General features: G+C 45.0%; 2 protein-coding genes across 2 annotated transcripts in view; one reads left to right on the forward strand and one right to left on the reverse strand.

Annotated features, from left to right (window-relative positions):
- The window catches only part of TCFL5 (transcription factor like 5), a 148190-nt gene extending 137851 nt beyond the window's left edge, over positions 1–10339 (forward strand). The window contains exon 6 of the mRNA XM_063959279.1: positions 8252–10339. Coding sequence (XP_063815349.1) covers positions 8252–8350 — 99 coding nt within the window. The 3' untranslated portion in view covers positions 8351–10339. The remainder of the gene's footprint in view (positions 1–8251) is intronic.
- Positions 10340–10569: 230 nt separating this feature from the next.
- COL9A3 (collagen type IX alpha 3 chain) overlaps positions 10570–25273 on the reverse strand; it is a 118545-nt gene continuing 103841 nt past the window's right edge. Inside the window, exons 28-32 of the mRNA XM_063959278.1 lie at positions 18665–18811; positions 15017–15071; positions 11588–11770; positions 11380–11457; positions 10570–11267 (exon numbers count right to left, since the gene is read on the reverse strand). Coding sequence (XP_063815348.1) covers positions 11086–11267; positions 11380–11457; positions 11588–11770; positions 15017–15071; positions 18665–18811 — 645 coding nt within the window. The 3' untranslated portion in view covers positions 10570–11085. The remainder of the gene's footprint in view (positions 11268–11379; positions 11458–11587; positions 11771–15016; positions 15072–18664; positions 18812–25273) is intronic.

A 25273-nucleotide genomic window follows, 5' to 3' on the forward strand; every position in this document is an offset into this window, starting at 1 on the left:
AGGACATCAAGACGTCTCCTACAAATAAATCGCCCACAGTGGAGAGCCCCTTCCGAATCCACTCCTCTAGGAAAACATTAGGAATCAATGACATAAGAGCAGTTAACGACAGGCAGGGGGCGGGTAAATTAATCTCTTCCGAAGAGAGTACTAGTTTATGCCAGGAATCTAGGGTAGTTTTAATAGACTTGCAGGATCTGGCCCTACTCCGAGCAGCAGACAGTGGTAACCAAAACAAATCAGGGAGAGAAACCGCGTCCAAGCATGAAGCTTCCAGAATAACCCAAGGTTTCAGACTCGAGGTGTCAAACCAGTCTCTAGACTGACTTATCAGACATGTAGCATGGTACTTTTCTATATCTGGGAAAGCTACCCCACCAGACAGTTTGGGCAGAATAAGATTTTTTTTTAGCAATTTTCGGGCTAGAGCCTCCCCATACATATCTGATTAGGACCTGGTTAAATTTATTATAGAAGAGTCTGGGAAGGGGCCTTGGTATGGCGCGAAACAGGTACATTAATTTCGGCAATAAGACCATCTTGGAAGCAGCAATCCTACCCAACCAAGACACTTCCTGTAGCATCCACTCCCCAGTCAGCTCCGTAAACGCTTTTAATAACGGGGCATAATTACACTCAATCAAGTTATCTTCTCTGGTTAAGTTAATCCCTAGATATCTCAAGGAGCAGGACTTCCAGGCATATTTGTACAAATCCTTCAACCTAGAGACCACAGTCGGAGATATATTGAGTGGGAGGGCTTCAGTTTTATTTGTATTTAATTTATAAAAAGAAACATCTGAATAGCTTTGAAGGACGTCATGCAGAACTGGCAAGGAAGCCTCAGGGTCAAAAAGACACAGTAGAATATCATCCGCAAACAAGCTAATTTTGTGAGAAATGCCCCGTATAACAGGGCCACTAATCGCGTCCCGGGATCTAATGCAAGCAACCAAGGGTTCTATCGCCAACGCAAAAATAAGAGGGGACGCGTGCCGTTAGAGATATTGAAGGGTGATGAAAGGCATCCGTTAACAAAGACCCACGCACTGGGTGAGGAATAGAGAGCCAGGATAGAGTCTAAAATCCTTCCAGAGAAGCCAAATTTGTCCAGAGATAATCTCATAAAATCCCAGTTCAATCTATCGAACGCCTTTTCGGCGTCCAGAGACAAAACTAGGAGGGGTTCTCTTTTACAGGCAGAATGCTCAATCACATTAATCACCCTACGTGTATTATCCGGAGCCTGTCGGTTTAAAATGAAGCCCACTTGATCAGGGTTGATAAGAGAGGGGAGCAGGGGACTGATACGGTTGGCAATTTAATTTGGCATAAATTTTTAGATCCGTATTTAATAAAGCAATTGGTCTAAAATTTTGGATGGAGGTAGGGTTTTTTCCCGGTTTGGGAATGGTGATGATTTGAGCTTCCAGCATCTCTTTGGGGAAGTGGCCTGCCTCTGAGGCTTCATTAAACACCGACAAGAGCACCGGGGCCAAGCTCTCCTTAAAGGATTTATAGAAACCAGAAGGATAACCGTCGGATCCCGGGGCCTTATCCGCTGGGAGGGAGTCAATAGCCTTTTCGACTTCGGCTAAAGTCCAAGGCACACTTAGAGAGCTACAAGACTCCGACGACAGCGAGGGGAGAGGAAAGTTGCTCAGAAAATTCTGAACATCTACGCCTGTAGGTTGAAAAGTAGAAGAATCCCCCTTCAAGTTGTATAATTTAGAGTAATAGGATGCAAAGACATTTGCAATTTCGTCAGGATCGTAGACTCTTTTACCCCTATCCGAGTGGACAATATGAATTTTTTCTTTAGCCTTCCTACCCCTCAGCTTCCTCGCCAGTAGTCTACCAGCCCTGTTACCATAAACATAACATTTTTGGTTCAGTCTATGTAGGTTGCGTTGGACCTCCATTAGATAGAAAACATTCACCGCCTCCCTTGCTTCTTTCAATGACTTAAGGAGGGCTTTATCGTGTGGATGTGCCTTGTGAGAACTCTCCAGGGAAGCGACTGTAAGCTCAGCTTGTTCAAATTTTTTACGATATGCCCTTTTAAGTTTAGCCGCTGTTTGAATCGTCGTCCCTCGTGTCACTGCTTTGAGGGCACACCAGAATGTGAAGATAGACGTCTCCTGAGGAGAGTTCTCAGAAAGATAATAATCCAAGGGGGATTGGATCGCCTGCGTGGTCTCCGGCTGAAGAACACTGAGTTTACTTAAACGCCAGGGGACAGGGGTAACCTTTCTTCTATTTATATCCCATTCGATGAATAGTGGGGAGTGGTCCGACCAGGACATGGGGAGAATGGAGATTTTACGGATGGACTGTAGAGTCCACTTATCTGCTGATGCTAGATCTATTCTAGAATAGGATGCATGCACCGGGGAGTAAAATGTGTAATCTCTGTCCATTGGATGCTTAACGCGCCAGAGGTCTAAAAGATCATATTCCGCCAGTAGCTGGCTAAAGCCCTTTGCATTCCTATGGAGCTGACTGGAGAGCAAGGGCCGCTTGCCAGAGTTATCAACTAAAGGGTCCAGAGTCAAGTTAAAGTCCCCCATTAAGAGTAAAGCGCCCTTAGCCAATTGTTGCACCTTAGCGCAGAGTTTCCTGCAAAATGCTAGTTTTTTGGTGTTAGGAGCGTAGCAAGAAACTAATGTCACCTCTTTATTTTCAAGAGTACCAACCAGAATTAGAATTCTCCCCTCAGGGTCGCAGTATTGCGAAGTGAGGGAAAACGCGCAGTGCTGAGATATCAAGATTGCCACCCCCGCCTTCTTTGCTGGCCCGTTAGCCAAATAGCAATGGGGGAATCTCCCATTAGTAAACCGTGGAGGGGCAGATTTAATAAAATGAGTCTCTTGGACTGCTATGATTTGAGCTTTAAGTTTATGGAAATAATTAAGCGCTAATCTCCTCTTATGTGGGGAATTAAGACCCTTTGCATTTATAGAAACAATGTTAACCATATTGTAAAACTGTCGGGCATTGCGTAGCTATCAACAACCAACTGCCAGGTAGAAAGTGTGTGTAACATACCCGGACAAAAGGAGAGGAAAAGGGAAAGAAAGGACAAAAAAGATGAAGGATAACAGGAAGAAGAAACAGAACATTAACCCCTCGCGGGGGCACATTTGGACACCTAACCATGGCGACTCAGAGTTAAACGGTGGGGGGTAGTGGTCAATCCGCCCGCACCTGAACCAAAATTAAACTAAATGTAGTTCCTCGGCACCTCATCTCTGGTCCCCCGACAGCTACCGGGATTAAAGGAAACTCAGGTAGAATTCCCAGCCAACAAAGAAATGTGGGCGGCAGTCGGGGCAGCAGAGATAGACAGTAAACAGTTAATCGGCGGTGAGGAGGCAACACTGACAAACAATCTAATAGCACTCAAATATCACATAAACACCCTCCTCAAACAATCGCCAAGGAGCTGGTGCAACGTAGGAAATACGACATGACAAACCGATTAGAAAAACATGAAATCAATGCAAGTGTAGTAAATCAAACAATACTCAAAGTTCTACAGCCGAAGAGGCCCAGTCCCACTGAAGGCCCCGTTCGGGAGAGGTGTGTGTAGGAGAACTTGCAGAGTTCCATGATGCTAGGATCTTTTTACCCTCCTCGACATTCGTTATAACAACTGTGGAACCTTCTCGAGAGTTAAGCAACTTAGTAGGAAATCCCCATCTGTATAGAATGTTCTCTTTACGTAGCACTGATGTGATGGGGTAAAGAGAGCGCCGTTTCGCTAAAGTAGCAGGGGACAAGTCTCCGAATATCTGAAGTGAGCCCAAAGCCTCCGACGCAGCATCCGAGGGTCTAGCAGCTTTCAAGATTGCCTCCTTCACATGGAAATAGTGTTGCCTCATAAGGACATCCCGGGGGACACCATCAGGAGCGTTCCTGGTTTTAGGGAGCCTATGGATACGATCGATTAGGAAGTCCACGGAGCGGTACGAAGGAAGGAGTTTGCTGAAGAGGTCAACTGCAAAATCGTTTAAAGCGCTATTAGCGACAGCTTCCGGAACACCACGTAGCTTTATATTATTACGTCTCGATCTGTCCTCTAAATCCGAGAGTTTGTCCCTGAGCGCCGTGCCCTCATTTTGGAGCAGTTCATGTGAAGAGATCAGGTCGTTGTGCGACGACACCACTTCACCCATTTTTGTTTCTAGGTAATCGGTGCGGCCACCAATCTCGTCAATAGATCTCTGGCATTCCTTCATAGTCGCTCTAAATTCTGCCGCGACTTCATCCTTAAATTGTGTTAGGAGATGCTTCATAGCGCCCACCGTAAGCGAGTCGCTGTTGTCAATGGAGCTGGTGTGTGCAGTGGCAGGGGCGGACACATCTCTAAGTGGTGAGGGCACGAGAACAGCAGGCTTAGAGGCGCCACCCCGTGCATCCTTTGTTTTAGCGGCCTGAGGAGAATGTTTAAAGAACGCCACCTGGGAAACTGTTTTAGCGGCCTTATATTTCTTGGGAGGCATTACAACGCTGAACGACAAAGGTAGAGGAACTGGAAGCAAGAGGCGTCTGGAATATCAATCGAGGAAGGATCCACAGAAAAGTCGAGTTGTCATATCATGTCATAGGAGCATTCGGGCGTAGGCGGAGTTATCTCAGAGCGGTCATATCATAATATCGTGGTCATTCAACCATGGGGACATCACGGCCAATCGTCTCGGCGGGTGCCGGGATATCTGCGGTCCTATGAAGTCTGCAGAGCAATATGTATTATATATCCAGCACACTGTGTGAGAAATGTATGCTATCACATCCAGAGGCCACTAGATGGGGCAGTTACAGTAGAAGATAATAGTGCCAAGTAAAAGGCTATTTCTCCCCACACAAGTAAATGCACAAATCCCTCAACAGGGGCCCCAGAGTAAGAGCAGGGGGAGAACAGTGCCAGAGGGCCACCAGTCCTGGTGTAGCCCTAATCCAGAGACCCCCACAGTTATACAGGCACACTGCTACCTCAGATCCAGCTCCTCCAGTAGGAATAAAGATGGCCGCCGCGTCTCCCTGGGCTTCAGATCTACCTCTGTCCCCCGCTGTTAGGCGTCTCCCCGACCTGCTGCCTCAGGGGGTGTCCACCCTGGGGGTCAGGGGAAGGCTTCTGGATGGTCCGGAGCGCGTGTGTGGGGTCCGTGCCGCTTCCCGGCGCCGCGTTCCCGCCGTGGAGCTCAAATTGCGGGCGCCGGGAGTACGCGAGTCCCCGACTTCCGGGAGTGTATAGGCCGCAACCTGCGAGAGCAGTGAAAACTACTCCGGCCCCGCGGCAGTCACAGCAGGGCTGAGGAGGCCTACAGGGAGGGAAGGGGAGCCCCCAGAGAGGGAATACAGGGGGTGAGCACTCAGAATAGGGTGTTAAAGAACTCTGGAGAGAGGAGGCCAGCAGAGACACGTCTGCTCTCTTCTCCAGCCAAGCCACGCCCCCCAAATCCGTGTTTATTGCTGACTGCAATATGTCCAGTGGAGCAAATAGCAATGAATGGTGGGGGATATATGTTCTGAGGGTACGGCGTCCCGTTCCTGCAGGTGCATATACTTACCCTTCTTCTTCTGAATTTGTCCAAAGCCGCTGCTGAACACCCCGTCTCCGTCTCTCCCCGTCCCGGTCTCAGGTGGATGCTGTCACGATGTGCACTTCCGGGTTCCGGCAACCTGGTTAGAGTGCACGGTCTCCGGTGCGCTGCAGCGCTAACACTCGCTCGACTTCACAGGCCTGTGTAGGAGTCTAAGGGTACAATGCTGAAGAGGCTGTCAGCATCTCTTCTCAGATATTCTGTGTGATAAAGTGTCCCCCAACGCGTTTCGGCCCTTAAAGGCCTTCCTCTGGTAGATGGGTGTCTGCCTCCAACCAACAGTTAATTACATAGGAGCATTATGTCTCCTCAATAAAATCTAATTGGCTATTTAGTTTCCATTTACTGTAGCGATTTATTCCACCATATTGTCAGGTGTTTGCAGGTGGTCCTATTGCACTAAATCAGAACACTTTGTTGCTTACAACAAATGCATTTTGTCATTTAAGCATTTTACTCAGGTTGAAACAAAGTTGAATACATTATACAGTCGTACAGGTTATTGTAACATCATTGGCAACAAACAATGCAAACTAAGCACTATATACCCACAGTGCTTATTCTCGGTGCATCTGTGCATTTGCCTTCTGGCAAACATGGTGGCCTCTTACGAGGCTCTACAATACTGAAGGTTTCACGCAAGAACCTTCCAGATAGATCTGTTGGACAAATGGTCTGGATCGCATCTTCACATGCACCAGAGGGAGTTCCGTCTGTCGCCAAAAGCCAGGATCTTCTTTCTGTGGTGGCTACAGTCTTCTCACCTTGTCAAAGGTCAGAGGTTCGGAATTCCGAACTTGATTCTGTTAACCACAGATACAAGCATCAGAGGTTGGGGAGCAGTCACTCAGGGGGTGCAGTTTCAAGGAATATGGTCAAGTCAGGAAGTTGTCCTTCCAATCAACATTCTAGAACTCAGGACCGTATACAACGCCCTTCTGCGGCCCTCACATCTTCTTCAAGATCGGGCCATTCAGGTCCAATTGGACAATATAACGGCAGTGACGTACCTAAGCAGACAGGGCGGAATGTAGAGCAGAGCAGCAAAGGTGTCAAGAATTCTCCTCTGGGCAGAAAGAAACGCTGTGGCGTTGTCTGCGGTCTTCCTTCCATGAGTAGACATGATGGCCTCTCGGCTCAACAGGAAGATCAATCCCGACTATGATCCAAGCAAGAAAGGGGGTGACGTCTAAGCATTACCATTGTATTTGGAAGAAATACATCTCTTGGTGTGAGAGCAGAAATTATTCTGCGGTGGAATTTCATCTGGGACGTTTCCTGCTTTTTCTGCAGGTAGGTGTGGATGTGTGCCTGCGTCTGGGCTCCTTAAACATCCAGATTCGGCCTTGTCCATTTTCTTTCAGAAACAATTGGCTTCTCTCCCTGAGGTCCAGACGTTCCTGAAAGGTGTTCTTCACATCCACCCTCCCTTTGTACCTCCCACGGCACCTTGGGATCTCAAAGTGATGCTGCAGTTCCTCCAATCTGACTAGTTTGAACCGTTACAAGAGGTCGACGTAACTTATCTTACGTGGAAGACCATCACACTGTTGGTCTTAGCTTCAGCAAGAAGTGTCAGCATTGGGAGCTGTGTCATAAAAGTCCCTATTTAATTTTCCAAAAGGACAGAGCTGAACTCAGAACTCGTCAGCAATTTCTTCATAAAGAGGTGTCTACGTTTCACATCAACCAACCTATTGTGGTTTCGGTTGTCACCGCCACTTCTGCTACTTCAAAGGCTTTGGATGTTGTGAGGGCTTTGAAGGTGTATGTGAAGAGAACAGCTCGTCACAGGAAATCGGACTCACTGTTGGTTCTTTATGATCCCAATTAGATTGGGTGTCCTGCTTCAAAGCAATCTATTGCACACTGAATCAGGCTTACTTTCCAGCATGTTTATTCCATGTAATGTTGGTTCAGCCGTTGCTGTTCCTGTTTCAAGTTTGGTTAGCTTGGCTTTCCTCTTGTTGTGTGTGCTGGTTCGGAATCTCGCCACTATCCTTATCTATCCTTCTCTCGAAGAATGTCCGTCTCCTCGGGCACAGTTTCCTAGACTGAATCTGGTAGGAGGGGCATAGAGGGAGGAGCCAGCCCGCACTATCAAATTCTTAAAGTGCCCATGGCTCCTAGTGGACCCGTCTACACTTATGGTACTAAATGGACCCCAGTATCCCCTACGGCATAGGTCTGCAAACCTCATTACCCCACACAGTGCATGTTTTGCAGGTAACCCAGCAGTTGCACAGGTGTATTAATTACTCAGACACATTTTAAAAGGTCCGCAGGTGGAGTTAATTATTTCACTTGTGATTCTGTGAGGAGACCTGCAAAACAATGTGTGGGGTAATGAGGACCGAGTTTGCAGACCTATGCTCTACGGCAGGGCTGGCCAAACCGGTCCTCGAGATCTACCAACAGTTCATGTTTTCCATGCCTCCTGGACATCTGTAGAATTGTCAGTTAGGAATGAATGCAGCACATCTTAATTAGTAATGACTACACCTGTGCACCAGCTAGGTGATCTGGAAAATGTGTACTGTTGGTAGATCTCGAGGACTGGTTTGGCCAGCCCTGCTCTACGGACTACGAGAAAAGGATTTAACAGTAGGTAATTAAAATCCGATTATTTTTTTTCTATCTTGTAGGAGTTTGAAAATGTTTTCTGTGGAAAAACAGGAAGAAGATTAAAAGTTGCTAAATCAGAAGGTTTCAGAACAGGCCAAGCTCAGACAAGCATACTCTAGGATGTCAAGTAACCCTACTGCAGCATAGAGAGTGTAAACAAATATTCTGTAATGCAGGAATAGCTCATGGTGTACTATACACCTAATATAGTGTGGGCAGTTGGTGCACTATTTATTAACAGAAGAGGCAATGTTATGGAAAAAAAAGCTTTTCTAAGTGTTTGAACTATAACAATGTTAATATAGGTTGAAGTAAGAAAAGCATTATATAAACACATTACATGTGTATGTAGCATAAGACATAGTAAGCACTTAATTTTGTACATTTTAATTGTTTTACTGCATGTTAGCCTTTTAGTGTAGAAGTAATTGAACTTCCCCATGCCATGAGCAGTGTACATCCCCAGTCACTTGCGTCTAGTGTGGCAGTAGTCCTACATGTTAGTGTATGTTATCCGTATCTGTCAGTTAGTTTCCTTTGTGTTTCTATCTTTCAATGTAAATACCATTGCTCATTCTACACAGCAAAATACATTTTGGGTTGGACTTTGGCTGGTCTTGTAGTTCCACATTAATAATAGCTACAGAGGTTGACAAAGCATGCTGGGACTTACAGTTCCACAGCAGCTGGCAAGACCACGTTTGGACATTGCAGCTAGTGAGTATTTACATTTTATTTAAACCCTCTTAAGTGATTACTGTAATCCACAGAATGCATTTATATTGCTGGTAAGAAAGAACAGGCTGTAATCTAGTAGTTGGAAAGTGCACAACATTTTATTTTTAGCAGTGTGGAATAACGCAGAGCATGCACAAAAGCTGGAAGAATTACAAAGCTACTGTAACATCTTCCTGTCTATCCTACTAGCTCAGTAAGAGACCATGAACCTATTCAAATGAAGAAAAAGTTTTGTTTTGTTTTTTTGCTACATTGTTTGCAATTAACATACTCATTGGAAAGAATGGTCTGGATAGTTTTACTTCCTACCAAGGTTAGCTTGATCCATCACATTGAGAAATAGCTTGAGCAAGAGGAGAAACGCATTCTGGATTCCCTGTAACCTTTTTCATATGTTTCACAGGCAATTATGCCGCTTACTCTCTTTATGGTCCATTAGATGTTTGGAAGTAGTACTGTACCGACAATGTATTCCTCTGTGATCTGTTGATCACTGTATAGTGGTATGGTGAAGCTGCATTTATCATCATTTAGAACATGCACCACGACATAGGTGCATAACCTTAAAAAGGGGGTTGTACATGCTCTGTTCTATAAAAGCCTACTCCATTGGTTATAGTTTAGAGATTGGAAAAGGAGACGGGGAGGCATGTGCTCACAACAAAATTATGGTTGAAACTAGATTCAAGTGGGCTAAGGGACCTTTTCCATCAGGGGGAGGAGCCACGACACAAGGGGGAGGAGCTGGGCCAGCGGGATAGTTCTTCTACTATCCATGCCACCAACTATTACCTTTAGTAATCAGGTGGCGAGCAAAGCGAAGCGAGCCACCAAAGCGTGGCGAGCGAAGCGAGCCCACAAGGGTACTTTTCGGGTACCCTGTTCGGCCGTAGCTCCTCCCCCTGGTGACGTGTTTCCTCCCCTAGGTACGTCAGAAGGTCCCTTCTCCCACTCCGATATAGAATCAACCACAAAATGATATGCCACCTTCTCTAACACCGTACTCCCCCTTGCTCTTTTTAGTCCTGCCCACAATCCATATGAAATATGGGGATTGGCTTTAACAGGAGATAGCGCTTTAACAGGGTAGAAAATACTGAAGGTCACATTATGCACTGGGCTCTTGCTATGTGATTGTAGCTTAATAGACAATAGGAAATCCTACCCGGCTTTTTATTTAAGGAAGATCCATTGAGGTCTTGAATGTTACTTTAGCACAAACTATGTAGCAGCATTTTGTTTAAGACAAACTGAACATTTTCTTCATTTTAGTGGTCAGTATATTAGTACATGAATATCCCTAGCATAATTTAAGCGGACACTAAAATGCCATGTTCTTGATTGTTAATAAATTGCAAATGTCTTGACCATTTCTTTTTTGTGTGGTGAAAGTGGCTTTATTCATTTATTACAACAGATGATGCAACAGGTTTTATTGTACATACAAGTCACCAAAATAAATACTATTTTAAAATCGCTGATATTCACAAGTTTGCAGCTATTTATTTGTCCAATGGAACCGCAGTGTGCTAAAACAGGACATATTAAGGACATGATTTAAAAAAACAACTCTTTATTTTTACAACACATTATACAGTACTTCTCTGTCTTGGAAATGGTTTTATTACATGTCATAGCCACACTGCATTTTGTTATTTGTAACAAAATCTCCAGGCTTTAATATGGAAATATAAAAACGTTCTCCCTTGGACATTTCTATGTACACTTACCTCTGGCAAGACTAGACTGCAAGAGGGTTGGTTCTCATAAGCCTCTGCAGGCTGGATGAACAGCTTGGGAACCGACACAGATCATGGTGAGCAGCATGCCAAGCAAACAAGTCCAAAATTAAGGCTAACAACCATGGGGAGGGGGTTCAGAGGTAAAAAATAAATGTGAGTGTCAGAGATAACAGTGAACTTTAACAAAATAATTAATCATCTAGAAAACTTTACTCAGATGTTCTTCAGTTTCATGGAGCTGGGCTAATGGTGTAGGAATCCGTTCTTGGGTTTTGTGATAAACAACCACCTCCCTGAATGTTTCTAACGGTAGGTCTTCCATACAACAGAGAGCTGTATTGAATATAGTTCCTTGCCTTTGTTAATTGTGATGTTTAGGATTTAGGATGACTAGTTTTTCCTGCAGAGACCGCACCTTGGCAGGCAGATGTGTCACATATCCCAGGAGTACCTTGAGCACCTATTGTACCTGGTCTACCAGGCTCACCAGGGTAACCAGGCTCACCATGTGCACCATCCCGGCCATCTATGCTTATCCCAGGCACTCCTTGTGCACCTAGAAATAAAACACATAACATGCGCACCCTGTAATATATAGCAGAATAAGTTCTAATGCATGCAATATGATTAAAAAGCCTTCCACCACTTTAATTTGATGATGACTCTACCTTGCTCTCCTTGATCACCAAATGGTCCATCAATACCACGTCCAACTGGTCCTTTGTCTCCTTTATCACCATGATAACCTAGAGTAGGAAGAGAATTTGTCTGTGATTTTCTTGTATTAATTTAAGAGACATTGCAAGTTACAATTGTCTACAAGTCTATATTAATCACATTGGCAACTATATGGTACTAACAACAGCCTGCCCTCACCTCTTGGACCAGGATATCCCAGATCCCCAGTTGGCCCTCTGTATCCTGGAGGTCCACGAGAACCAGGATGTCCTACTCGTCCAGGAACGCCTTGTACTCCAGGTAACCCAGCAGGGCCTGGTCGACCAACCAACCCTGGAGCCAGTGGTCTTCTGAGGTTAGCAGCTAACTGTGCAATTTGATCTGTAAATACACAGAGAATAAAACAACATTGTTCATGTTCACAGCAGATCACATTCGAATGAACCCATGCTTGATAAAGCAGTGGATACAATCTTATTAATCACCTTTTATAAACATTACTGAAGTGGCTGCATTGACATTACAGTCACTACCTTGTCAGGATATGATAGCATTGAATTTAGACTGTTCTACTATTTACAGCAGGAAACGAAAATATCCTCATTTCAGTATAGTACATAGCTACATTATGCTCCTAAAACTCTTATCCATTCTCTCTTCATTTCCCACCTTAACTATAGCAACCTTCTACTAGCTGCTATTTTAACTGCTGCAATATAAATAATCTTCCTCTCTCAACGCTCCACACCCTCTGCTGCATTCTGCAAATATTAACATTTGAGTCACCATTACCTCTCAGATTTTAATTGAAGCTACTAGCCTTCTCCTTCGTTACATACATCTGTAACTTATCACAACATTCACATCCTCAAAGATCTGCTTCTGACATACACCTGGCCTCCACTGATAACTACCTGTCACTTCTCCTGTACTGCTCCCCACTTATGGAACTCCTAACCCTGCATAATCAGACTCTCCCCCAACCTTTCATCTTTAAAGTGCTCCCTTAAAACTCACTTCTTCACTATACCCCATCCTACCTCTACCTGAGACATCTCCCTCAGCATGCTCTACCAGCTAAAGTTCCATCTCCACTCCACCTCCCACTAGCTACAGTACTATTGCTGCAGCAATCCTCTCTATCCTCCATCTCTTGTCAACACATCATAGGTTATTGTACTGTTTTAATGCATTATGGGGGTATCCTATTACTGCTAATAGGTTCACCAGCGGCTATCCAGTTACCCTCGATGCAGGTACCCGAAGCATAATCCGTGCCAGACCTGCGATAACACATGGGATCGGGAACTTATCCCGGATCTCTTGTGTTATCGCACGATTGCAGGTCCATTTTTGCCCTCTAATTGGATACCACGATAATAACCATCGGTCACTAATTGCAATATCAGGCCATTTTTATCAGCCAAAAACAGATTGCTTCTAATTGGATACCCCCTATGTATTTTGTTTGATTTGTAATTGTGACTGCGTGGTACTAAATAAGCATAGCTATATGTCACTACTGTATTTCTCATTTCAGATAACCACTGAATAAGAAAAGTTGCAGAAAGTAACATATGTGAGAATTACTGTTAAAGGGCTGCTACCTCTCAGTTTAAAGGCTAAAGGTCCCCATACACTACTGCGACTTCTCAGAGGGGAATACGATCTCCCTTGAACTGCCTGGCAGCTTACCGGGCGGCAGGATCGCATGCTATCTATCGTATGCAGTTCCTTTGCATACGATCTATTGTATGCAATCCCAGCCACGGCTGCCGGAACCGATAAATATATAGTGCAGCCCTTGCAATCTCCGGCTCCGATGCACATGAGACCACGCTTTGGATCGGAATCAGAGGTAAGACACATGCGATTTGACACTTTTCATCCGATTTCTCGGCCGATGCGTCGGAATCGGATGAAAAGGGCCCAAATCACACTATTGTATGGGCACCTTAACTTCATTAAACGTTTACTAAACTATTTAATTTGCCTTTTTACCTGTTTTTTTTTGTAGTTGCAGGTACAAAGAGGTAGGAGGTTAGTGTAACTTACAGAGCCTCCTAACAGCTTCCGCTGGGTAGCTAAGAACCAGTTAATCCAGTATATGACTAGTATGCATGAGTTTATGTGACAAAGTGACAATCTGTTTAGACTCCTAGGGCGAGATCCTAATGTTTTTACCACCGGCAGCGATGGCATCGAATGGAGCTATTCTTATGTTGCTCCATTCAGGTGCAATTGGCTGCCGGCGTCTACATTCCAGCTCGCACCCGCCGAAAATGTGTGAAGTGATCCGTTTGGACACCCAAACGGCACTTTTCCCGATTACACCAATTCGTTTAGTCGGGTTTACCTCTAATGGGCGCGATCAGCGCCATAGGGACCTCATTTGTATATCGCCCCCTGCGATCTCCCGTCACTTTAGACTGGAGATCTGGGGTGATAACATTTGAATTTCCCCCCTAATATTCAAATTCATAATACCACTAAAATAATACAGGGAGTTAGGACACAGTCACTGCGGAGGCACTTTACTAAGTAATGTAACGGTTTTTAAACACTTTATTTACTTTTAGTAAACAGAATTTGTTATATACTTCGTTACATTAAGTGTTCTCCCACAGCTGCTGGGAGATCTGCAGTCAGAGACAGCGCTCATTGCACTTTCCTAACTCCATCTATATACTAATGCCAGTTTGTAACCATGTAGCTCTTCATCTCTTCTCTGTTTTTTTTTCTCCTTACAACACTAAACAAAACACTCAGCATATAAAGGTGGGTACACACTAGGCGACGTGCTCTATGAGCGACGTCGCCTAGTGTTCCCCCTCCCGGTCTGGGGCGATCGGCGGCCGGGCATACACACTGAGGGATATGACATTCATATCGCTCAGCGACGTCATGCAGTGAACAGGCCGTGCAGCCAGCGGGCCGCACATTGGTGGTAGTCACCGGCATACACACTTGCCAAGAAAGTGAGCGACGTCGCTCAGGAAGGGTGAAAATGACCTTAAGACCTTCTCACTTGGGAAAATTTGTGTTAATCTAGGTCCTGACCCTGGCAAATAAATCAAACAAAAGATGCACCAATATGGTGGAACTCGACAGGAGACATTTTTATCCAGCCAGGTATTTCTCTACTAAATGCTCATGCACCTTTCTTACAAACTAATCTTTTCAGGTGGTACAATCTCCCTCTTTCCTATTTGTGCCAGTTGGTAAATTTAGAGATCTATGGTAATCTCACCAACTGTAAAACCAAACACAATATGACTGGCACGTTATAAAAAAAATAAATAACAGTCCAGTCATTGTGGTGGGACGTACTGTACATGTAGTGTGCTCTGCTGCAGATCCTTGTGTCAGCCACACATGGAAATGTAGTTGTTTATAAACCAAAGAGTCGTCTTGCGTTGAGTTGTCACAGTCTGATCACAAATGAGCAGATTACATGCAAAATCCTGCTGGACGATGCAAAAGCCAGTGTATGTGGCCATCGGCTGATGTGATGGATGTTTTGGAGCAATCTGTAATAATATCTGAATGGGTTTCCACTCTTTGCTTTGCTATAGTGACTTCTGGCTGCTGATGTATTCATTTTACATAAATACATAAAAATCTCACCATTGATCATTCCCCCACATAACTCCCGGATGTGCTGCTCACTGGCCAGCTTGCCCTAGAACAAAGGAAGGTTTGTTATTTTCATTTATGATAATAGTTCTATAGCTGAGATCATTCCACTAATCTAATTCCGGAGCTGTTTCAGTAGTATCACAATTACATAGTAACCTCAGTGCACTATAAGGCACATTTAGAGTTAGGAGTAAAACCACTTAGTAGAAGCATAATATTGCGCTACAAAGGAGATGATTAAAAAAAAAAAAAATGCGGATAGATTTAAAATTTGGAGGGGACCGGTCCTAGCTCAAATATAATTTTCACTGTTAAACTAATGCTGCCCAGTATTTGTGTGCTACATATAAAAGCAGCAGCTTTTTCCCTAAATCCATTAAAATGACATTTATCCAGGTGCAAGTTTGCCCCCTTTCGGGCGATCGAAACACAGTTCTGTTTTTATTTCAGTGTAAGACTGTTCTCTTGCAACAGTGCAGACAAAGAAAACCTTTGTCGAGAAAGAACATTCAGCAAGTTACGTAATAGTGTATTTCTTAGGGCTTATGAACATGAGCGCTATTACACATTGGTACTGTCCATTTACTTTACTTTCCATTACTGTTCCGATTAAATCCTGTCGTAAGTGGAAGTAGGTCTGTGCAGTTTTGGTTCATCTTCTTTTAGGTAACAGATAAAGCAGATGGAAACCAAACCAAACTGGAAAAGATCAGCCTACATTATTAATGCGTGAGCCCTTAGTCATGGACAGCTGAATGAATGTAAGTAATTGGGTCATTGATTATCCAAGCTCTTCTTACTTAGGGAAAATTTCAGAGCATAAACTTTAGGGATAATTGAGAGGATTTTAAAACTCACAAGTTACCTTTTTAGTTTAATTTCTCCTACCAAGAAACGTTATAAGTACATCTGTCAACAATTTGCATTTGACGTAATTTTAGAAAAATGTAGTACCACCTGTTGGCTTCGCCAAGGGTCCGTTCTTGGCACCCTTCTCGAAAATCTCATCTGCTCTTTTGGCCTTCACAGAGGTGAAGAAGTTGACCGATGTACAGTATCCATGGTGGCACCTTCCTCCCTAGCAGCTTAGCAGGTAAGTAGACTCTGGCACTCTGCCGGAGCTTACTGCGCATGTATAAGTCACCGGGAACATGGCACCCGCACCATGTTCCCAGTGATTTTTCTACTGCGCATGTGCAAATCACTGTAATGTGGCCTCTGCATCAATTTACCAGTGATCTCTGCAGCGCCACTGGTGCAAGATTCCAGACAGCTGAGTATTAAACATAGGTGCAGGAAACTTCCTCTTTCAGTTACTGGCCCCATGTCAATCTTATCAAGATTGTAATGTTACCGAAATTTCTACACATTTTCCATAATTCCCCTGTTTATATTCCCCTTTTCCAGTTTGTGGTTATTACTAGATGTATTACCGCTTTTGTTTCGGGGAATAAGAGAGCTCATATTGCCCATAAGACTCTATGGGGTATATGCAATTGCGGTCGAATTCCGGCTGGAATTCGACCATTTTTTTAATTCGACACAATTCGACAGTCAGACACCCTCCTGCCGGGACCCGAATTCGACATAGTCAATAAAAAACGGATTTAACAGTCCCGCTGTCAAAAAACGGACCAATTGACGGATAGTGTGCGTCCTGGATTCGACTTCATGGACGGCGCAAAAGTGTTTAAAAAAACTCTGAAAAAAAATGTGTGGGGTCCCCCCTCCTAAGCATAACCAGCCTCGGGCTCTTTGAGCCGGTCCTGGTTGTAAAAATACAGGAAAAAAATTGACAGGGGATCCCCCATATTTTAACAACCAGCACCGGGCTCTGCGTCCAGTCTTGGTGCAAAAAATACGGGGGACAAAATACGTAGGGGTCCCCCGTATTTTTCACACCAGCAACGGGCTCCACTAGCTGGAGAGATAATGCCACAGCCGGGGGACACTTTTATACCGGTCCCTGCGGCCATGGCATTAAATCCCCAACTAGTCATCCCTGGCCGGGGTACCCTGGAGGAGTGGGGACCCCTTAAATCAAGGGGTCCCCCCCTCCAGCCACCCAAGGGCCAGGGGTGAAGCCCGAGGCTGTCCCCCCATCTAAGGGTGGCTTATGGGAGGCTGATAGCCAAGTGTCAAAATAAGAAATAAAAACAGTACACACACACACCGTGATAGTAAAACTTTATTACATACATGCACACCGACACACACATACTTACCTATGTTGATACGAGGCTCGGTCCCCTTCTCCATGTAGAATCCACGGGTTACCTGTAAATAAAATTATACTCACAAAAATCCTGTGTAAATCTGTCTTCTTCTTAGTTTGTAATCCACGTACTTGGCAAAATAATAAAACGCAAAACCCGATCCACGCGCTGAAAGGGGTCCCATGTTTACACATGGGACCCCTTTCCCCGACTGTTGGGACCCCCCGTGACTCCTGTCAAAGAGGGTCCCTTGAGCCAATCAGGGAGCGCCACGTCGTGGCACTCTCCTGATTGGCTGTGCGCGTCTGAGCTGTCAGGCGGCGCACTCGAGATACAATGTAGCACATAGGCGCTCCATTGTATCCAATGGTGGGAACTTTGCGTCAGCGGTTGAGGTTACTCGTGGTCAACCGCTGACTGCAAAGTTCCCACCATTGAATATAATGGAGCGGCATAGTGGTATGTGCCGCCTGACAGCTCGAAAAGTACTGTATTGCATTGTCGAATCATTTTTTTGTGTCGAAAATGCCCCGTTTTTCGACATTTGCGGCAATTCGACCGCAATTGCATATGGCCCTATGTAGGTCTAGAGGGGAGGGGGGTTAGTTCTGCCTGATCTGCATCTTTACTATCTTGCTGCTCAATTGGCCCAGCTGTAAGAGTGGATTACCCCTTGAGATCACAGAGATCTTCTCGTAGCTCTGCTTGAAGAGGCGGGTTTGCATTTACTCCCCTACATTTTTTATTAGCCCGTTCTCCTGTTACTCGTTGCCCTCCTTTATTACAACAAGCTCATAGAGTTTGGTTGTCTGCGGGTATAGTGTTAGGAAACGTGGTTCTGGACTCCAGCTCTATATCAAGATGAGATCCTACATACATTAACTGATCGCCGGAGAGGGGTATTTTCCGTCTCCCAATTCAGGAGACAAGATGATCATACATCTTGTCGGAGTGGCTTCCTGTTTCGCCTCGGTAGTTAGGCGAAGCAGGAAGTGTTATAGCAGCACAATCCGTGACGCTATAATAAATTCCCCCCGAATCTGTAATCACCCTGAAAATATTTCTAACTTTATGTACATTATATACAGCAGAGCGTATGTAAGATTAGATGCAAAGTAAAAACTTGTTTTATAATATAGATAAAAACGTATTTCTTATTTCAACAGAGGACTCTGTAAATGGCCCGACTGCTGGAATTTGTGGCCAGAAATGTTTGGGAACAACACAGCACTGTGTAACAATTTCTTCCTGTAGACCGAGATGTTTGGGATAGCAGAATTGCTGTTAGTACAGAGCTCCACCAGATGCCTAATGACTGCAGCATCATTTACAAAGGCCATGCAGACTTTGTTACACATATGTAATGTGCTGTAACTGCTTACACATGGTAAGAAACAAACATTTAAAGGGTGATACTCACAAGAACGCCACTTTTTCCAGTTATGCCAGGGACTCCTTGTTCTCCTTGGAAACCCATTGGGCCAGGAGGGCCGGGAATTCCTGGTACACCTGACGTCCCATTAGGCCCAGAAACACCTTTAGGGCCAGGTTCACCTCTCACTCCTGGCTGGTGGATAGACACAAAAACACCACATGATCTGTACACAATATAACTTGTGGCTTCATAAAGCATTCGCAGACATAATACAGTTTTCTCCAGAACAATCTCATTGTTGCATCAGCCATTCTAGAGGAGATACACAACCCTCTGTTCCATTAGCTAGCTCTTTCTTGAGCAGATGAGAGAATTACAAATTTGGATAAGTAATACCATAGGGAATGGGATGTATTTGAAAATAATGATAAATAATTTAGAAAGTTTTTTATGTTGTTGAAAAAATAGGATTTTTAATTACCAACCGGTAAATCCTTTTCTCGTAGTCCGTAGAGGATACTGGGATCCATTTAGTACCATCGGGTATAGACAGGTCCACTAGGAGCCATGGGCACTTTAAGAATTTGATAGTGTGGGCTGGCTCCTCCCTCTATGCCCCTTCTACCAGTCTCGGTCTAGGAAACTGTGCTCGAGGAGACCGACATACTTTGAGAGAAGGATAGATAAGGATAGTGGTGAGATTCCGAACCAGCACACACAACAAGAGGAAAGCCATGCTAACCAAACTTGAAACAAGAACAGCAACGGCTGAACCAACATTACTTAACCAAGTAACAGTGCAGAAAGAACGTAGCACAGGGCGGGCGCCCAGTATCCTCTACGGACTACGATAAAAGGATTTACCAGTAGGTAATTAAAATCCTATTTTCTCTTACGTCCTAGAGCATACTGGGGTCCATTTAGTACCATGGGGATGTACCAAACCGGGTGGGAGAGTGCTGAGGTTCCCGCAGAACTGATTGGCCTCTCAGGACCTTCAGTTTGGTCAAAGTATCGAACTTGTAGAACTTAGCAAACGTGTTTGAACCAGACCAAGTAGCTGCTCGACAGAGCTGTAAAGCCGAGACACCCCGGGCAGCTGCCCAGGAAGAACCCACCGACCTAGTAGAGTGGGCCTGTACAGATTTTGGACACAGCTAACATGCCATGGAATAAGCATGCTGAATAGTAATCCTGATCCAGCGTGCAATGGACTGCTTTGAAGCAGGACACCCAATTTTAGTAGGATCATAAAGAACAAACAGCGAGTCAGATTTTCTGAGACATACTGTTCTCTTTACATACACCTTCAAAGCCCTCACAACATCCAAAGACTTTGAAGTAGCAAAGGTGTCGGTGACCACCGGAACCACAATAGGTTGGTTGATGTGAAATGCGGACACCACTTTAGGAAGAAATTGCTGACGAGTTCTGAGTTCAGCTCCTCATGGAAAATTAAATAGGGACTTTTGTGAGACAAAGCCCCCAGCTTCGACACACATCTTGCTGAAGCCAAGGCCAACAGTGTGACGGTGTTCCACGTAACATATTTTATGTCCACCTCCTGTAATGGTTCAAACCAGTCCAATTGGAGGAACTGCAGCACCACATTGAGATCCCAAGGTGCCGTGGGAGGTACAAAGGGAGGTTGGATGTGCAGAACACCTTTCAAGAACGTCTGGACCTCAGGGAGAGAAGCCAATTGTTTCTGAAAGAAAATGGACAAGGCCGAAATCTGGACTTTTATGGAGCCCAGACGCAGGCCCACATCCATGCCTGCCTGCAGAAAAAGCAGGAAACATCCCAGATGAAATTCCACCGCAGAATAATTTCTGCTCCCACACAAAGAGACGTATTTCTTCCAAACACAATGGTAATGCTTAGACGTTACCCCCTTCCTGGCTTGGATCATAGTCGGGATAACCTTGTGAGGGATCCCTCTCCTGGCTAGAATCAGCCTTTCACCTTCCATGCCGGCAAACATAGCTGCGGTAAGTCCTGAAAGATGAACGGGCCCTGTTGCAGTAGATCCTCATGAAGTGGTAGAGGCCACGGATCTTCGAGGAGCATCTCCAGAAGGTCCGCGTACCAGGCCCTTCTTGGCCAGTCCGGAGAAATGAATATTACTTGAACCCTTCCCTTCCCTTTTTATTCTCTTTCGAATTCTTGGGATCAGAGGAAGTGGAGGAAACACATACACCATCTGATAGACCGATGGAGTCGTCACAGTGTCCACCGCCACTGCCTGTAGGTCTCTCGACCTGGAACAATACCGCTTGAGCATCTTGTTGAGACGAGAGGCCATTATGTCGAACTGTGGATATCCCCATCGAATTGTCAAGCACCTGAACACTTCCGGGTGAAGGCCCCAATCCCCCGGTTGCAGGTCATGTCTGCTGAGAAAGTTTGCTTCCCAGTTGTCTACTCCCAGAATGAAGACCGCTGACAACACCACAGCGTTTCTTTCTGCCCAGAGGAGAATTCTTGACACCTCTGACATTGCTGCTCTGCTTTTCGTTCCTCCCTGTCGGTTTATGTACATCACTGCAGTCACATTGTCCGACTGGACCTGAATGGCCCGATCTTTAAGAAGATGGGAGGCCTGCAGAAGGGCGTTTTATATGGCCCTGAGTTCCAGAATGTTGATTGGAAGGATGACTTCCTGACTTCACCATCTTCCTTTAAACTGCACGCCCTGAGTGACTGCTCCGCAAACGTCTGAGGCTTGCGTCTGTGGTTAACAGAATCCAGTTCTGAATTCCAAACCTCGACGAGGTGAGAAGTCTGTAGCCACCACAGAAGGGAGTTCCTGGCTTTTGGCGACAGACGGATCCTCTGGTACATATGAAGATGAGATCCGGACCATTTGTCCAACAGATCGAGCTGGAAGGGTTGTGCGTGAAACCTTCCATATTGAAGAGCCTCGTAAGATGCCACCATTGTCCCCAGAAGGCGAATGCACAGATGCACCGACACCCGGGTTGGCTTCAGGACATCCCGAACCAACGACTGGATTACCAATGCCCTCTCCAACGGAAGGAACACTTTCTGCGACTCCGTGTCCAGTACTATTCCCAGGAATGGGAGCCTCCTTGTTGGCTCTAGATGAGACTTTGGAAGGTTCAGAATCCATCCGTGATCCTGAAGGAGTTTGCTTGAGAGACCAATGCTGTCCAGCAACCTTTCCCTGGACGGTGCTTTTATCAGTAGATAGTCCAGGTACGGAATTATGTTCACTCCCTGTTTGTGGAGCAGAAACATAATCTCTGCCATTACCTTGGTGAACACCCTCTGTGCCATGGAGAGACCAAATGGCAGGGCCTGGAACTGGTAGTGACCGTTCTGCAATGCAAACCATAGATAAGCCTGATGAGGCGGCCAGATCGGAATGTGAAGGTACGCATCCTTGATGTCCAGAGACACTAGGAATTCCCCCTCCTCCAGACCTGAGATTACCGCTCTCAGAGACTCCATCTTGAATTTGAACACTCGTAAGTACGGGTTCAAAGACTTGAGGTTCAGAATCGGTCTTATCGAACCGTCCGGCGGTTTCGGTACTACAAACAAGTTGGAGTAGTACCCCTTGTTGAGCACATGAGGTGGAACTGGAACAATGACCTGAGTTTGTACCAGTTTTTGGATGGCATGCTGTAAAGTAATATTTGCCTCTTGTGAAGCTGGTAATCTTGATTTGAAGAAACTGTGAGGTGGGAGCTTTTGGAACTCCAGTCTGTAGCCCTAGGAAATAAGATCTATGACCCAGGGATCCTGGCACAAACGTGACCAGATCTGACTGAAGAATTGTAGGCGGGCTCCCACCTGACAGCATTCCAGGCATTGCGGTCCACAGTCATGCTGAAGTCTTTGAGGAAGCAGAGCCTGAGCTCTGCAGTTGCTGGTTTGCGTGGTTTACCTCTTGCGCCGCTGGAGGACGTAGAAGCACCTCTGGATTTGCCCTTGAACTTGGCCATCTGAAAGGACTGTAACTTAGAAGCTGAATAAGTCTTCTTGTTTGGGGGAGCTGCGGAAGGAAGATACCTAGACTTATCCGCAGTAGCTGTGGAGATCCATTTGTCTAGTTCATCTCCAAACAAGGCCTCTCCTTTGAATGGTAGGCCTTCCACGCCTTTCCTGGAGTCCGCGTCGGCAGTCCACTGGCGTAGCCACAAGCCCCTGCGTGCCGCCACTGCCATAGCGGTGGTGCGTGCGTTAAGCAAGCCTATCTCTTTTATGGCTTCCACCATAAAGTTTTCAGAGTCCTGTATATGCTGCAGGAGTAACATATTAACATAGTATTTGAGGTTGAATAGAGGCAAATTAATGTTTAATGACTAATTAGCTACTATAACTCATGTTAGCCCCGGATTAACCACGTCAGTATTTTAAGTCTTATAACCTTGGATAGCTTTTTCATTCAGAAATGTATCCATTCCTTTTTTAAATCCAATTACAGAGTCCGCCATTACCACCTTCCCTGGCAGGGAATTCCACATCCTGATTGCCCTAACAGTGAAGAACCCTTTCCTCCGTTGCGTTCAGAACTTTCTCTCCTCCAGTCGCAGCGAGTGCCCACGTGTCCTAAACTGTGTTCTTTTAATAAATTATTACTCTGATAACTCTTTGTGATGTCCCTTTACATATTTGAAGATATTAATAATATCTCCTCTTAGGCGCCTCTTTTCTAGTGTATACATATTCAGCCTAGTAAGTCTTTCCTTATAGTCCAGTCCTACTAGGCCTTTAATCAATTTAGTAGCTCGCCTTTGAACACTTTCGAGTTCGCTGATGTCTTTTTTATACAATGGTGCCCAAAACGGAACACAATATTCCAGGTGCGGACATACCAATGCCTTATACAGCGGCATGATTACATCCGAGTCCCTTGTCTCAATTCCCCTTTTTATGCACGATAGCACCTTACTTGCCTTCTTTACTGCATTTTGACATTGTGTACGGTTATTAAGCCTATTATCAATGAATACCCCCAAATCTTTTTCCAACTTTATTTCCCCTAGGCGTTCCCCATTTAATATGTAGGATGCAAGTTTGTTTTTAGTCCCAAAATGCATAATCTTGCATTTGTCTGTATTGAACCTCATTTTCCATTTAGACGCCCAGAGTTCAAGTTTAGATAGATCATTCTGCAAGGACTCCACATCCAATTCTGAATTAATTACCTTACACAGTTTAGTATCATCTGCAAAGATTGACACTGTGCTTTCCAGGCCTATTTCTAGGTCATTGATAAATATGTTGAACAGTAGTGGTCCAAGTATGGACCCTTGTGGTATTCCGCTGACTACTGGGGACCAGGTTGAGGACTTCCCGTTGACCACTGCTCGCTGTACCCTGCTATCCAACCAGCTGCTTATCCATGTGCAAATAGTTTTTCCTAGGCCAATCTCCTTTAATTTGATCATCAGTCTCCTGTGAGGAACTGTATCGAAGGCTTTTGCAAAATCTAGGAAGACCACATCCACTGCTTTTCCTTGATCAAGATTATTGCTCACTTCCTCGTAGAAGCTAATTAAGTTAGTCTGACATGACCTGTCCCTCACAAACCCATGCTGGTCCTTGCTAAAAATCCTAGCGGACTTTAGATACTCCTGTATGACGTCCCTTAGAATTCCTTCCAATATTTTCCCCACTTTAGATGTTAAACTAAATGATCTGTAGTTTCCCGGAAGATTTTTGGATCCCTTTTTAAATAATGGCACTACCTCAGCTATACGCCAATCCTTTGGTACCATGCCTGATCTAATTGAACTATTGAAAATCAAGTATAAAGGTCGTGCTAGTTGTGAATTAAGCTCCATAAGAACCCTCGGGTGAAATCCACCAGGACCAGGTGATTTATTAATCTTAATTTTGCTTTGGCCCTCATTCCGAGTTGTTCGCTCGTTATTTTCCTTCGCATCGGTGCGATTTTCCGCTAACTGCGCATGCGCAATGTTCGCACTGCGGCTGCGCCAAGTAAATTTGCTAAGAAGTTTGGTATTTTACTCACGGCATTACAAGGTTTTTTCTTCGTTCTGGTGATCGGAGTGTGATTGACAGGAAGTGGGTGTTTCTGGGCGGAAACTGGCCGTTTTATGGGTGTGTGTGAAAAAAAAGCTGCCGTTTCTGGGAAAAAACGCGGGAGTGGCTGGAGAAACGGGGGAGTGGCTGGGCGAACGCTGGGTGTGTTTGTGACGTCAAACCAGGAACGAAACTGACTGAACTGATCGCAGTGACAGAGTAAGTGTCGAGCTACTCAGAAACTGCTAAGAAATTTCTATTCGCAATTTTGAGAATCTTTCGTTTGCAATTCTGCTAAGCTAAGATTCACTCCCAGTAGGCGGCGGCTTAGCGTGTGCAATGCTGCTAAAAGCAGCTTGCGAGCGAACAACTCGGAATGAGGGCCTTAGTCTCTCCCGGACTACTTCTTCGGTTAAACAAGTATCTAACCATGAATCATTACTGTCACAATTGTTATGCTCTACTCCCACCATCCGTTCTTCACTGGTGAATACTGATGAAAAGAATTTGTTCAGTATTTCCGCTTTTATTTCATCATCATTTATCAATTCTCCTAATTCATCTTTTAATGGACCTATATTCTCCTTTTTTAACCTATTACCGTTTATGTATTTAAAAAACTTTTTAGGATTGGTT

The sequence above is a fragment of the Pseudophryne corroboree genome, chromosome 3, assembly GCF_028390025.1.
Source record: "Pseudophryne corroboree isolate aPseCor3 chromosome 3, aPseCor3.hap2, whole genome shotgun sequence".
In the NCBI taxonomy this organism is placed as follows: Eukaryota; Metazoa; Chordata; class Amphibia; order Anura; family Myobatrachidae; genus Pseudophryne; species Pseudophryne corroboree.